At 36.0% G+C, this 15,988-nt stretch overlaps 1 protein-coding gene across 2 annotated transcripts in view; it reads right to left on the bottom strand.

Moving 5' to 3' along the window:
* Nucleotides 1-7,852: 7,852 nt before the first annotated feature.
* The window catches only part of LOC142349779 (atlastin-1-like), a 64,637-nt gene continuing 56,501 nt past the window's right edge, over nt 7,853-15,988 (bottom strand). For both annotated transcript variants that reach the window (XM_075401548.1, XM_075401547.1), the window contains exon 3: nt 7,853-10,042. In XM_075401548.1, the coding sequence (XP_075257663.1) occupies nt 8,593-10,042 (1,450 nt within the window). In that variant the 3' untranslated portion in view covers nt 7,853-8,592. The remainder of the gene's footprint in view (nt 10,043-15,988) is intronic.

Here is a 15,988-nt window from a genome sequence, read left to right as displayed (position 1 = left end):
AGAATTGATCTAGGGCATAGCGTTAAAGCAGTTTCTGAATTTTTCAAAAAATATACTCCACAGCTACCTTGAAATTATTCCATAGCCAAGAATAATATACAAAATCCCTGCACAGACAAAACGAATCAGCAACTGTCCAATCAAGCTATTTATAAATCTACGAACTAACGTGGTCATTGTTTTAGGCTACCGACTCACCCCACAAGCATCACTAATTTCTGCTACTAAGTTGAAATCTACTAAAGTCTTCTGGATAAAGTTTGTACTTTAAACGTAGATGTTAGATCAATCAGAAAGCATCTAACTGATACGGAACTTCTCAATTTTGATTTTGAAAAACAACCATATGTTTTGAATTACTGAGAATTAGTTAACTGATAAGGACATGTCAGTATGTGAAGTATCGTCATTTTGGTAAGTATTCCGACAAGCCTTCATGGCGGAGGAACTATATGCTCAGCTGTTTTTTAGTTCAGAAAAATTTGGCCGATGGACGTAGAAAGTTGTTAGTGTTATCACTGGAAACAATAAATGTCCAGAGTAAAAGATATAATACAAAAGATTTTGGTACTTGGAACTTTTTTCCACGGAGTCAACAAGGTATAAATGTTTGCCAACACTTGACAAATTTCCGTTGATCTTGTTCCAATTTTTCGCCTTATTGCTCGAGTTTTCGTCAATTTTGATAAACACAAGTTAAAACTGTTTATATTACTGCTATTGGTTTTCACTTAAGGGACAGAGAACTCTCAAAAATCAGCCCTTCTTACAAAAATATAACAAAAATTATTCTTCAGCCCATTTTGTTTAATAAAGCCGCGAGTATAAACCTAAAACCTGCGGAAGCCATTTTCTCAAACTCCATAGAGGGCTAGTACAGTATTACTTTCAAAATGAGATTGCTCTGTGATTAAAACGCTGCCGGGTTTTCGCTAATTTAATCCGATAATTAAACAGTATATTGACTTTTTTGTCAAACTATCCGATTTGCTAACATTTGCAAAGCATTATACATACGTTTTCAGGGACGAGTAGAAATAGAAAGGCTTGTTTTTGTCTAATGATGGAATTTTAGGATCCAAACATTGTTTGCATTGTCTTGCTGCGCAATCTTTAAAAAATTTCTGCATTCTCCTTATGTTAATTACAGACCAAAATGATTCCAAATCAGGCGTGATTAATGACATATAATACATACTCGGAAGTGAGGCCTAAAGCACACATATATTTTCAGTGGGAAGCTCATTGTTTCTATGAAGTTCAACACTGTTTGCGCAAAACTTGCTTTATGTTCTGACTGCATTCGTTGTAATCTTAAGACTTAGTCTCACTAACTACAAGTCATATTAGCTACTAAGTTACTCCATCTAGTTTCATAGTGTAAAGGTTATGGTTGTAATGACTCGAAAAAAAAATTCTGAAAAACAATAAACTTGTGAGCTTAACCAGTTTTTATCTTACTTCCAGAGATTTATAGCTTAGTCTCAGCAAAGAGAGTTGACAACCTCTTTCTACCGAAACAAAACTGTCTCTATAGTAGTTTTTCGTTTTACGTAACAAATTTTTGACTTTGATAGTACGAGCTCTCATAAACTGTTCTTTTATTATAACACTAGCCTAAATTTTAGTTTCTATTGTATTGTCACATCACATTAATGACAAGTCACATTTTAAACTAATGACATTGAAAGACGACGCAAATGATTAATTCTTTTTTTTTTCAGTAAAAAAACATATTTCAACGGCTTCGACACCGTTTTTTTCGTAAAAATTACTTCATATTAATATCTTAATTTCGTAGATTTTGCAGTCGCACATTGTGGCGGCTGAGCTTACTAACTCAACAACCAAATTGAATAGCGCTTCAAGGTCATTTCAAGTATTAAAGCTAGAATAGCATGACAAGCGAAATTTAATGCTACATTCTATCGAAGCCATACAGATTTGTTCACTTTGTTCAACATTTATATTTAGCAACTATTATTAGTACACAATCGTCACACATGAAGTTAAACTGAAACCCAAACCCGAACTACGCTATTATTGCCACGCATTCAAGTGTTCACAATCACAAAAATTTACCTCAAACGGAGCAAGAGACCCAACTTGGTAAGCCAGATTCGATGATTTTTGCGATTTTCATACCAACTCAGAGAGTGCAGGGCACCGTATAAGGTATCCCGAACCCCAAACTCAATGTACTCAGAGAATCTTACGACATAGTGATCTACACCCAATTAGAAATGCAACTTTGACATGTACGGCAGTATAAATAGAGCTTCAAAAACTACCAAAAATCAGTCGAAACTCGTTAATTTTGTCTGACTAAATTGACATCCAGTGCGCATTGAAGCAGACTTTCTTGAACGCTATATTACTTGTTATCATGTCTAGTTTCTGTAGATCATATTAGTGATTGTACAATTTTAACTTAATTCTGACTTGTGAAAAGAAAATTAAATTTGATATTCTCAAAACGTTCTTTCTGAGGAACAAAGTTCCTTAGTATTGTGCATGGCATAGAGTCAGTTTCTCTTAATGGCTTTAACGAAACCTAGCACAGTTTTGATATTGATGGTTATTGAAGCCAAATGAGAAAAAGAAAATCGTTTATTAAATTGAATCAGATTTAGTATCTGAATTGACTGAAAAGCGCCCCGTTGAACAAGGAGGTTCGCTACAAACTTGAAATTTGGTTAACAGTTACTTGAGGCCGTCCTTGACAACTCAATTTGCAGTTTCGAATTATAAGTTGAGTTATTAACAAAAACTCAATAACATTTGATTGTTTCAATTTGAATTATTTTGTTATTCTGAGAGAAACAAGTTTATTATTCAGCAAAACTGAGCAATTAGTTATTGAGACTAATTTAGCAACAAGTATTGCAACGGTAAGCTACAGTATAGCGGATAATATCGTTCACAAAAATTAACTGCAAAAACAATAAAATCCGTACCGATTTGAAACCGCTGAAACGAACTTGGCGGTGTGAAGTTTTCCTTGACTTTGATAGGAGAGCAGCCGTTACATTTGGTCCACTGACCCGGACAGTGGAAGGCAAACTGCTGTACAATCTGATGAAGAGAGTGCCGAAGGCATACCCCCCCCCCCCCCCCCCCCCCAAAGAGAAACAAATCAACAGCAACAGGCCAGTGAGGCGAACAGAAGACTGCAATTCAATAAAGAAATTCAAGTGCGAACCCGGTTAAAAGGAAATAAGCAAAGCACAAGCAAACAGCAACCAGGAATTCCAAGCAGAACCAACAGAGAGGAGCTTCAATCAACAGCCTACAGATACGACAAGAAGTTCCAAGACTTAGTGGAAGAAATTAACACTAAACGAAGACTTGGCTACAAAATAATTAATATACCCTCATCAGAGAATATACCCTCATCAGAGAATATACCCTCATCAGTCTGCATAGTGAGGCTGAAAAAAAGAAAGTGGTCATTCAGTGAGAACGATTCAGTAACTTTAACAGACTAGTCACTACAGTGACATAAGTACAGCGAGCATTGAACAAACACAAACCAGCAACACTTGCAGTCAGCATTGAAGAAAGAGAAAAAGCAAAAGCAACAATCTGCAAGTTACTACAGCAAGAACAGTTTGGCGAAGAGATGCAATCTCTGAAAGCTGAAAGGAAATTCCAAAAGGCAGCAAACTCCAACAATTTGCCCCATTCCTAGATGATGAAGGACATATTCGCGCCAAAGGCAGAATAGGCAAAAGTCAATTGGACTTCAATGCTGAGCATCCAATATTGCTACAGTGGAAACATCATGCAGTTGAATTATTCTTGCGAAACGAGCACAAGGACAATCAACACGAAGGCACTGGGCATGTAAGAAACATTGTTCAGCAGAATATATTGATACGAAACGCCTTACGATCAATCAAGAACAAGTGTGTTACCTGCAAAAAAGGCAGAGCACAAACGATAACCCCAGTAATGGCAGATCTACCCGAAGAGCGCTTAGATGCTTCAACAGCCTTTAAAGATGTTGGAGTTGACTACTTTGGCCCTTTCACTGTGAGGATTGGGCGAAGAAACGAAAAGCGATGGTGTTGTCTGTTCACATGTCTAACTGTGAGAGCATTGCACATAGAAGTGGTACACAAATTAGACAAGGATAGCTGTCTCAATAAATCACGCGATTTATTGCACGAAGAGGCAAACCCAGTACAATCATCAGCGACAACGGGACAAAATTTGTTGGAGCTGAGCGGGAGTTTGTAGAGTACGTTGCTGCATGGAACAAAGAAGGGATCGAGGAACATCTAATTCAGCAAGGGGTCAGATGGAAGTTCAACCCACCCGCAGCACCTCACTTTGGAGGAGTATGGAAACGGTTGGTGAGAAGTTGCAAGAAAGCAATGTTGGGGAACAGATCAGTCACAGAGGACGTTCTTTCAACAACGATGTGAGATTGAACGCAAGACCTTTGACTCCAGTCAGTTCAGATGTTATTGACTTAGAGGCATTGATCGCCAATCAGTTCTTGCTTGGCAACAGGAACGTTTGCTTACCCTATCTACCATGCGCAGAATTTTTCGATCATCGAAAGCTCTTTAGACAAACTCAAGCCTATGCAAATCTATTATGGGACAGATTTCGTAAAGAATATCTGCCAACTCTGAATAACCGGCAAAAATGGCGATCTACGGCGAACGAAACCCTTAAAGAAGGCGATCTCATTTGGTTGATAGACTCAGCGATAAGCGTGGATATTACAATCTTGGTCGAATTACGGAGACCATCGACGGGTCTGAGGGTGTGATTCGATCAGCGATAGATCGAACAAACGACGGAGTTTAACAGAGACCAGTAGTGAAGCTCGCCCCAGTACTACCTGTAATAGATGTTTTCGCGATGTAAAACAGGGCCGACGATGTGGCGGCTGAGCTTACTAAATCAAGAACCAAATTGAATAGCGCTTCAAGGCCATTTCAAGCATTAAAGCTAGAATAGCATGACAAGCAAAATTTTATGCTACATTCTATCGAAGCCATACAGATTTGTTCACTTTGTTCAACATCTGCATTTAGTAACTATTATTAGTACACAATCGTTACACATGAAGTTAAACTGAGAGTGCGGGGGACCCAATAAGGCATCCCGAACCCAAAGCTCAATGTATTCAGAGATTCTTACGACATAGTGATCTAAAACCAATCAGAGGTGCAATTTTGACATGTACGGCAGTATAAATAGAGCTTGAAAAACTACCAAGAGTCAGTTGAAACTCTTTAATTTTTTCTTATTAACTTGATACTCAGACTAATTGAGCAACAAAAAATGCAACGGTAACTTACAGTATAGCGGATAATACAGTTCACAAAAGTTAGCTGCGAAAACACAATATCCGGACAGATTTCAAACCGCTGAAACAAACTGGGCGGTGTAAAGTTCTCCTTGACTTTGATAGGAGAGCAGCCGTTACACACATACTATGCATAACAAAATGCCTCAATGGCTTCCTATGGAGGTCAAAAACAGGACTATTTATTGATTGCCATTGACAGCTATTGTTTTCATGACTTAAATTAATAGTTGACAAAAATAAGATATTTGTTAATTTCGCAACTATTTGTCCATTTGTTACCTAGCCTCATTAGGGGAATTATTTATACTTTATTATAAAGTGCTTCTTTTTAAGATACATGACATCGATCAGTGGCCGTAATTAGAGCGCAACTGGCTTTCTTGTTCAGTCAATTCTGGCCGATGGATAAATTTGTTATGGAGAGCTGTCAACGCCCTAGAAAGTCCGTTAACCGTACATTGTAAAATTGAAAACCGTTTTTCAAAATTCACATTCCTTTTAGTAGTTATCCAAGTTTCAAGTTTTAGTAAAAATATCACATAACTGTGATTTTTGTTCTAAAGAGGTTTTTGGAATAGAAAAGAATTTCATTTCGATCTAGATTTGTTGGTTTTATGAACCTTTTTTCTTTTTTTGCGGCCAATTGACTTCAATTTTGTTTTTCTTTCTCATGACTTTCTGGTTAAAAAATACTAATTGCGATGCATTTTTCTTTTAATGGTGAATAGATGCTGTTGTCTGAATTGGTCTGTGGCACCTAAGGATTTCGTAAAAATTGACAAAAATTTCCTGAGAGATTTGTTAATTTTGTTCATCTTTCGTTTTTAAGTTTTTTTCTATGAGTAGCAAAACTAAAGCTCTCCTCGAATTTTTAGCGAGTTATAAACCAACCAGAATATTGCTCTCAGTTTATAGTTTATGGGATTAATTACTTTGAAACCAACTGACAAGTTCGATTACTTTATTTTAGTAAAATTTGTAAATATTATCTAAAATTTTACATCTGATTAGTACTCAAGTTATTACTTGGGGCTTTATAGCTTGAAAACTAGTTTGATCACGGGATAAATACTGATTTCTGAATCTCGTAGTCCGTTTTTTGTTTAGTCGAAAAAAGTGTCTTTTTATTTAAAACAAATTTGCATCAGAAATTATTTAATGCCTCGTTGAACACTCATTCTGGTGAAAACATTGACCTCAATGCTATTAACACTCTTTTCTATAGATAGCTGTCATTTATAAAAATCTATCAAAGATTAAATTTCAAAAAAAGAACATTGAGTCTTAAACGCATAATAATTGTATTTAAGGAGCATAGGTTGTTCTGTGGGCAACTAATGATTTTGTTAACATTGACTCTACTGGTTCTCATTAAATTTCAAAAATTCTCCATTTTTGTTCTTATTTTGTACTTTTAATTAGACCCAATAATGAGCGGTCTCGGTGATGCTCCAAGGAGGGCTATACATCTACATAGTTTTTTATAGTTTATGGTTTTGATTCTTTTCAGAAACATGGAAATTCTTGTAATTTTTAATTTTGAGTTTTGACGTCAGATGTCTTTGCTGTAGATTTGTTCGAGTCTGAGTTATTAAAGATCTCAATGACTGCAATAGCAGCATAAAAGAAATTTATGATCGAGCAAGAGTTCATAACTTGTAATTTCAATGACTGGACACAAAGTGAATTTTGAGTTCTGGTTGATTGTTGTTTCTTATGTCTTGCCCTTCAATCTCATTTACGTACGTCTTCATAAGTCAATAATAACGTATATCTGAAACGCCGTAAAAACGTTTGCAAAATTAGGACCAAATGGTTTTCTGCATCATAATTGAAGCCTTTGAGTGCGTTCCTCTGACAAGGAAGGGTTTTTAAAATTTGCTTCAAAATTGACCGGTTATAGAAACACTTTGGCCCTTCCATATTGTTTTGTTGACTCCTTAATTATCATCACTAGCAAGATGACATACCATCTTCATGCCTGATGATGAACTTGAACTTCTCTGCTTGATTAAAATTATTTTACTTTTTAGGACTTACTGTGAGCTTGGCGTTTAACCCCTATTTGAATTTGATCTGATTTTGCATTTTAAATTTAGATATAGAATTGCAGAGGTCAGTTTTTTTACTTCATCACTCACTTATCCGTAAGTCAAAATTGATCATTTAAAATCAAATAGGAAATAAATAGATACCACTGGTTACTTCAAAGACATTACAGTTGAAGATTTACTTTGAAACCGGTGTAGATGTTCGTTTTCGAATATGATTTTTTGGTTAAAACTAGCTTTTCGCTTGATAACTTTTTTTGGAGTTGATTTCAAGTCTGTCGCTTCGTGAGAGTGTTCATTCTATTAAAATAAGGAAAATTGGTCTCAATCAGGCGTGGACCTTTTTTTTGCATAGACGTCTGTCCTTTAAGTTTACTCCGAGTTGACGCATCAAAAAGGAAAACCTATTTTGCAAGCTGGCTGCGCTGTTACATCATGTCCTTGGTTTTACTCGTCACAATATAAATCTATCGAAAACTGGAGGTGTATTGAATTCAAAACTTGGGAGCACTAAATAAATTTTCACAACACTAAATAATAAATACGATCAAAAGAATTGACATGACATAGTGAGCAGTATTCGATTGACAGATTCTTTGATTTAAAATCAACCATCATAATTATTAAATCATATTATTAATTCATAGAAGGTCAAAAATAAACTCATTCCTATTATTATACAATAAAAATAACAGTTCTCAATATAGGTTTTACATCTAAACAATGACTTCTACTACATAATTAACATTCTTCATTCTTCTGTTTCATTTATTTGAAGGGTTAGTTCTTTCCAAGAGTTAAAATGACGAGAAATTAATGGATAAAGTGGTTCCTAGCATCAAGGCGATCTAAGTATTCCATTCAAGCAATATATTTCATCTAATAACAGATATAAATTTAAAAGCTGCGCAGGCAAATGCCCCTCCAGTTTTTCAGAGAGTTTTTTTTAACCGACTCACAAATGAAAACGAAAACATTGAACAATCAAAAATCAACTTTTGACACGTTTTGTTCTCTACTGATATTGATATTTTCAGATATGCTTATTGGCCGTGATTCAACTTAAGAATTTTCTTTGCTACATTAATTTTCAGACGTCATTCTATTTTTTTTTTCAATGAAACGCAGTTGTTTTTACAATAAAGGAAACAGAATTGTGATTTGTTCACACTGATATAAATCTTCCGGGCAGCTTGTCATATTTAAGAGACATTACTTGTTCTTCGCACTTTCAGACATCATCGCCATTCTGTCCGAAGTGGAAGCCTGTGAGCTAGAAGCTGGTTGTTGTGAATTATTTAAAGTACTAAGCCGACTGGACATGTTCGCTTTCTCTGTCACTTTCTGAATCATATTCGATACAAAGTTGTCCCATGCTACCTCAGCACACGTATCAATAACCGCCGCAACCTCACCATAATCACCCGTTAGTCTCGAATACGCCCACGTACATAGAGACAAAATCACGATTCCCATTGCCAGGCTGAACAAATTGGCCACGGAGTAAGCCCCGAACATCACACAGGTTCCCGAAAGAAGGTAGCATGCAATAACCAAAATGAACAAACTAAGGGGCGTTTTGGCGGTATTGAACAGATTTTTAGCTTCATTTTGTTTCGTGTAGCTAACGTATACTTCAGTTAGTTGCTCGTTCAACTGCAATGCGTACTGTTCGCTAAATTCAGAGCCTCCCATTTTTCTTACTGACTTGAACTTGTCCAAAGCTTTGTCAGACAAATGTTTGTGATGAGTTTCGAGAATTTCGGGTTTCATGTACGGTTTGTCTCCGCCACAGAATAATTCCATTTCGCGTTGGTACAATTCTCTGGCAGCCGAAACAGCAGCGAGATTGTTTGCCTCAGCGGTGGCTTGTAACATCGTCTTCGGTTCAGGAAGTTCATCGCCTTGGTAAATCTTCATATATGATTCAAAATAAGCGACGAGGTCCGATGCTGTAATTGCTTGATCGTTTATCATCTTACACTGGATTTTGTCAGGGTTAAAGAGGTAGCTTACCAATTCTTTTAACTGGTTCTGGAATTCTAGTTCAATATCCTTGAGTTGTCCAACAAATTCCGGTGACGTTGCCACTTTCAATCCCGGATGCGGCATCAAGAAACAATCGACGTGTGAGAAACAACTGTTTATATGCGCTCTAACATTTCTTAATTCATCGTGTTGTTTCTCAGAGATCTGAAGAATTTTTGAGAGCTTCTTGGCTCCCCCTTCAGCTCCGTATGGGTACTCATAAGGAAAACTCCAATCTCGAACTAGGAAAACTAATCGCTGAAAGGGTTTGCCTTGTGCCGACTGCAATGCTAGACGCCCATACTCAGTGAAAAGCTGTAAATGTTGCAAATCATCTTCCTGAACATTCATACTGATATTGAAGACCTGGACTGAACTAATCATTGTTGACAGTGCAAAAATAGTTGCACAATCGCGTACTGTCGATTGGTTGTCAAAGGATCCTTGTGTGTCCATTAATAGAACCACAATTTCATCACCCGAAGTGGTTTTAACGAAGAAGGGTTCACTCCACATGAGAATCCCATTCGTGTCTCTTTCGGAGCCACTTCGCCACGAGAAGCCGGTTAGTTTGTCTTCCGCCTCGCCGATCCATGAATCGCCTGAGTTTGTAACTGCAGTTCGTTTGAGGTACCTTAACCATGCGTGAGTTATTAGCGTGCAAGTTGAGTGAAAAAAAAATCAAAATTTCCCATTGCCGATAGCAAAAATTTTCTGTAACAACAATTTTTCCATATGGTGAGCTCAACTGTTAGTGAAAAATAACATTGTTGTGATGTTCGATTGATAGGCTCTCAAACTTATGTTAGATCATCTCGATACATATTTGTGAATAAGCAAAGTAGAATTGATAAATATCTTACAACACTTGGTGACCACTTGCAAAAATCTTGACGTTCTTTGAGATCAGTGAAAGATGCATCGGAGGTATACGATGTTTTTAATAAGTTTTTTGAATTAACAAATAAATTTGCACCAATCAAAACAGTCAATTTAACCAAAAAGCCAAATGCCGAAATAATTTGACAACTCTCTAAAAAAAACTTACGTACCAAAAGAAACAAAGCCTATAAACTCTGGGACTATAATCGAGACAATTTTAACAACCTAAAAAAGTTTCATGAACTTAGACAGCGGTTTGAACGTAGCTCTAAAAATGCTTAAAAAAGAAGTAATATTGAGAAAAGTTTAGCGATTGCCTGAAAGACACACGCTAAACCTACAAACTTATTAACGACTTAAGAGGAAAAACCTCTTCAAAGACCAGGCCTCCAATTCTAGCAAACTGTTCTAATCAAATAACTGATCCCTCAATGGACAAAAATGCTAACGCTTTTAATAACTACTTTGCCAATATCGGACTTGGAATTAGTAAACACTTAACTACACATTTGGATCCAAATTGTGAAAGGGAGGATCAATCTATTTACTTATAAAGAGATAAAATGTTTTGTTAATAACCTGGAAAGTAAGGCATCTTGGCAGCTTCATAAGTAATGTTATTGTGAAGAAATCAGCTTCAATATTAGTACCTTTCCTAAAGGATCTGATTAACATGTCATTTAGGGATGGAGTTTTCCCGGATCAATTGAAATAAGCAAAAATCTTACCTTTACATATAGATGGTTCAAAACTTGTTCGGAGTAAAATCTATGAAAAGGTCATGTTCAGTAGGATTTACAACTACTTCAAAAAATTGTCTTTACAACCAACAGTTTGGTTTTCAATAGGATTTACAACTGGTTCGAAAAATTCTCTTTACAACCAACAGTTTGGTTTTCGAAAAAAACACAATGTAGTTAACGCTCTGGTAGGATTAACGGAACGTGTAAGACAGTGTAACAGAAAAAAAAGTAAACACTTTTTCTGCATCTCGGAAAGGCTTATAATCACAGAACACCATTAATACAAAGACACCATTAATCCAAAGACACAATTAATCACAAAATTTTATTTGACAAAGTAGAACGCTATGGAGTTAGAGGTGTATGCCTTAATTGGTTCAAATCTTAGTTGACGGATATTTTAAAGAGAGTTGATCTCAATGGAATAACTTCTACTAGGCACAAAATAAAACGGAGTGCCACAGGGCTCGATTCTTGGTTCATTTCCTTTCATTATATATATTATTGATATGCCAGGATTATGTAATTTCCTGAACACGATACCTTTTGCTGATGACACAAGCCTAACCGCAATTGGTCACGATAACGAACGCGTTCAACCAGATGTCTGTAACATCAATAGTTGATTAAACAACAATGGCCTTGTTCTGAATTTGAAAAGGACAGTTCACCTGAAGTTTAAAACCAGTGCTTCGAAACAAGAAACTATTTCTTTTATATATATATTGATTAACTTGGGCATTTTGATTCAGCAGAAAATTGAGAACACCCTAAGAAGATATTTTCAATAAAAATGTCAAGAAACATTTGAAACAAAGCTGAATGCTCCAGATCATGGGCTGAAAGCTTGTGAATAATTTGTCTAAACAATTCTGGTATAAAATTCCATAAATACCAATTAGCTGTATATTGAAACCTCCGGACGTTAGGTTGAGATATTACAAAAATTTCGGAAAATTGGCGGACTTTGGACATCTTCTGGAATTTAGTGATTACCGCTTCAAAAATGAGCACAATATATTTAAAAAGGGTGCTCAAAACGCTATAACGCAGACAGAAAAGGCTTTTTACTGAGATTTTTTTCAGTGCATTTACAAAAAAAAGAGTTTATTGCGGCAAGAAGATAAAAAACGGATTAACTTCACTTTAATTGCTCTCAAAAAAATTCAAGACCAGGAAAGCAACTGAGAGCATTGGCAGAACATAAATTAACCAACGAGTTTGAAGCAGAACTAAGAATATAAACCGAATAACATGCAGCAAAACCTTCTGTCTAGTCAGGAATTCCAACCCGCCTCCTCTTGGATACGAGTTAGGGACATTAATCACTACGCTACACGGGCTAAGTCCGGTCAGCTATCACAATCGGTTTTATTTTAGCAACAGACTTTAATTCTGAAGGCTCACAATTCAAATCACTCAAAAGAATCAAAACACGAGCGTGACGAGGGTCACTGAGAAGTAAAAACAAAAGAAGGTTCTAGAGAAAAGCGGTAAAGCAAGAATTTGGCATAAAAAGGACACCCACATTTACAATAATTGCTTCAAACTTCGTTCGAGATCAATTTAAAATTAATTTCAAAAGCAGATCTTTCAAGTCGAGCTGGGGAACTAAGTCCAGCAAAGACACAAGTTAGAATTTTCCTCTACATTGTGACGATTTAGTTACATACCAAAGAATTCACTGATATTTAAAATCTTGACGCTACAACACGGTAAAGCGGGAAAGCACAGTTAGTGAAAATTGAAATCGTACAATTTCTCTGACCATCAAATAAATGAATTGCCGAAAAAGAAATAACAGTCCGCACAGAAATAATAAACAAATTGCCGATACACCTAATAACACGTAGGTATCGTTCTTCCTGTTGAACGCAAATTTGTAGAACTAATAAATTTTGGCTCATTTCAGTAGAAAAAACTTCATTTGACTATACTTCGGCTGATCTTAATCCACAATATCGCCACGTATTGCAAATTGGAAAATCAGCAGCGTTTGCAAAAGCAAAATAGCGGTAATAAAATACTTAAGAACTCAACCACTACATAATATTTTAAAAATAAACCTCTGCAAAGTTTCTAACAAGAAGAAATATTTACCGAACGAACAAAAAAAGAACCGAAACAATCTAACACTAATAAGTTTTAACGCTATCACTACACTACAAAAGTTTCAAAAAGGCAACTATAAAAGAATTCAATACCCCAATTCAAAGACATGGCAGATAAAAAACCGTTGAATAATTTTAGAAAACCTACTATTGAGCTTCCTTCGAACTTTAATTGTCCAAATTTAGTAAAATTATGAACAAACGAAAACTTGGCATGGAAGGGGACACAATCATCATCATCATCGGAGTTGTTTAGGCACTTCTTCTAGAACTCAGAAGTGCATCGTGATCAATGATAATAGTGCTGTTGAAACAGATGCGTTTTCCATTTTTTCTTTAAAACAATAAAACTGTCTGCTGATCTCAGTTCTGCTGGTAGCTGATTCCACAATTTTGATCCAATGTGGTCAAAGGCCTTACAACCAATAGCAGTCCGTTTTTTAAGGCATACAAGGTTTCTTGAGTCGGACGATCTTTCCAGTTGCAAGTTGGAAAACGCTTAGGTAAGGAGGTAGAAGTTCTGCGTTGAAGAGAGCTTTGTAAACGAAACAAAACACTCTCTGCTGTATTGTTAGCCAGTGAAGACAGCGCATGTGAAATGAGGTACTACTAGAACGGTGAAGACCATAAATAAAGCGGCAACTATAATTTTGTACTTTCTAAAGTTTCTGTAGGTCTTTTGCACTCTCCATTCAGTAAAGGATTGTAGTAGTCCAGTCTGCTTAGTACACAAGTTCTTATACGCATATGTCGATTTTCCAAATCCGAAAAACTTCGTATCCTATTCAGTTTTCGAAATTGAAAATAGCAGGAAGAAGCAACGGCTGCTGTATGAATCCGGTAGTTTAAGCTATTGTCAAGAAATACCCCCGATAGATTTCAGCTCCTCTTTTACATCATCTGTTTCGTTTAGCACTGCGACACGTTTCCAAGAAAATGTTGATTTGACTGTTTTAATTCAGACTAGTTCAGTTTTGTCTGGATGTAATTTCAGCCCTGCTGAGGCAAACCAATTGCAGAGGACATCAAGTAGCCTTTCCAATTTGTCATGAATAGCTTGATTGCCAAATTTAGCTTCGAAACACAGAAGTGTATCGCCTGCATACACTTGGTACATTAATTCAGTTTCATCACGCAGCTCAAAATGGTGTCAAAAAATGTTAAAGAGAACAGAGCCCAATGTTGAACCTTGAGGAACACCAAAGTTCAGATACTTTAGTTTAGAAAGAGAAAATCCAGTAGGCACTCTTTGTGATGTCTGATACAGGTAATTTTCCAACCATGTTAATACTGTTCCAGTAATTCCAAAGCAATTGTGACAGACTTTTAAAAGAAGCTGGTGGTTAATAGTATCGAAAGCTGCTTGTAAATCAAGGGAAGCTACTAGGACGGCAGATTTACGGTATATATGACAATTTGAAGCAAGTAGAGCATTATTAATTAGGAAAGATGAATATGTTTTAATGCTCCTTGTTTCTTAACATCCTTGTTTCTTAACAACTTAAATCCTTCTTTTCGATAAATTTTATGAATCTAAGGAGACGCTAAGTCATATAGATGTTTCATCAATCTCCTACTGATTACTTTTCTTGACTGATATCACAACATTCGACGATTATATACACAAGGAAAAAACGAAAATTCTGGTTGAAAATTGAAAAACCTGAATAACAATTTTGTGTGTAATTTGTAAATCAATTTTTTGCGGCAAGAAGATAAAAAACGGATTAACTTGAGTGTAATTGCTCTCAAAAAAAATTCAAGACCAGGAAAGCAACTGAGAGCATTGGCAAAACATAAATCGATAAACCCAATAACATGTTGCAAAACCTTCTGACTAGTGACGAATTCCAACCCGCCTCCTCTTGGATGGGAGTTAGGGACATTAATCACTACGCTACACGGGCTACGTACGGTCAGCTATCACAATCGATTTTATTTTAGCAACAGATTTTAATTCTGAATGCTCATAATTCAAATCACTCAAAAGAATCAAAACACGAGCGTGAAGAGGGTCACTGAGAAGTGAAATCAAAAGAACGTTCTGGAGGAAAGCGGTAAAGCAAGAATTTGGCATAAAAAGGACACCCATGTTTACAATAATTGCTTCAAACTTCGTTCGAGAGCAATTTAAAATTATTTTCAAAAGCAGATCTTCCAAGTCGAGCTGGGGAACTAAATCCTCCAAAAACACCAGTTAGAATTTTCCTCTACATTTTGACGATTTTGTTACATACCAAAGAATTCACTGATATTTAAAATCTTGACGCTACAATACGGTAAAGCGGGAAAGCACAGTTAGGGAAAATTGAAATCGTATAATTTCTCTGACCATCAAATAAATGAATTGCCGAAAAAGAAATAACAGCCCGCACAGAAATACGCTTATAATAAACAAATGGTCGACACACCTGAAAACACGTAAGTATCGTTCCTCCTGTTGACCGCAAATTTGTAGAACTAATAAATTTTGGCTCATTTCAGTAGAAAATCATTCATTTTACTATAATTCGATTGATCTTAATCCACAATATCACCACGTATTGCAAATTGGAAAATCAGCAGCTTTTGCAAAAGCAAAATAGCGATAATAAAAAACATAAGAACTCAACCACTAAATAACATTAGAAAACTTAACCTCTGCAAAGTTTCTAACAAGAAGAAATATTTAACGAACGAACCAAAAAAGAACCAAAACAATCTAACACTAATAACTTTTAACGCTATCACTATACTACAAAAGTTTTAAAAGGCAACTATAAAAGATTTCAATGCCCCAATTCAAAGACATGGCAGATAAAAAACCGTTAAATAGTTTTAGAAAACCTACTATTGAGCTTCCTT

The sequence above is a fragment of the Convolutriloba macropyga genome, chromosome 11, assembly GCF_964194025.1.
Source record: "Convolutriloba macropyga chromosome 11, txConMacr16.3, whole genome shotgun sequence".
In the NCBI taxonomy this organism is placed as follows: domain Eukaryota; kingdom Metazoa; phylum Xenacoelomorpha; order Acoela; family Convolutidae; genus Convolutriloba; species Convolutriloba macropyga.
Note: the sequence above shows the minus strand (reverse complement) of the source record. Positions and strands in the feature narration are given on the sequence as shown.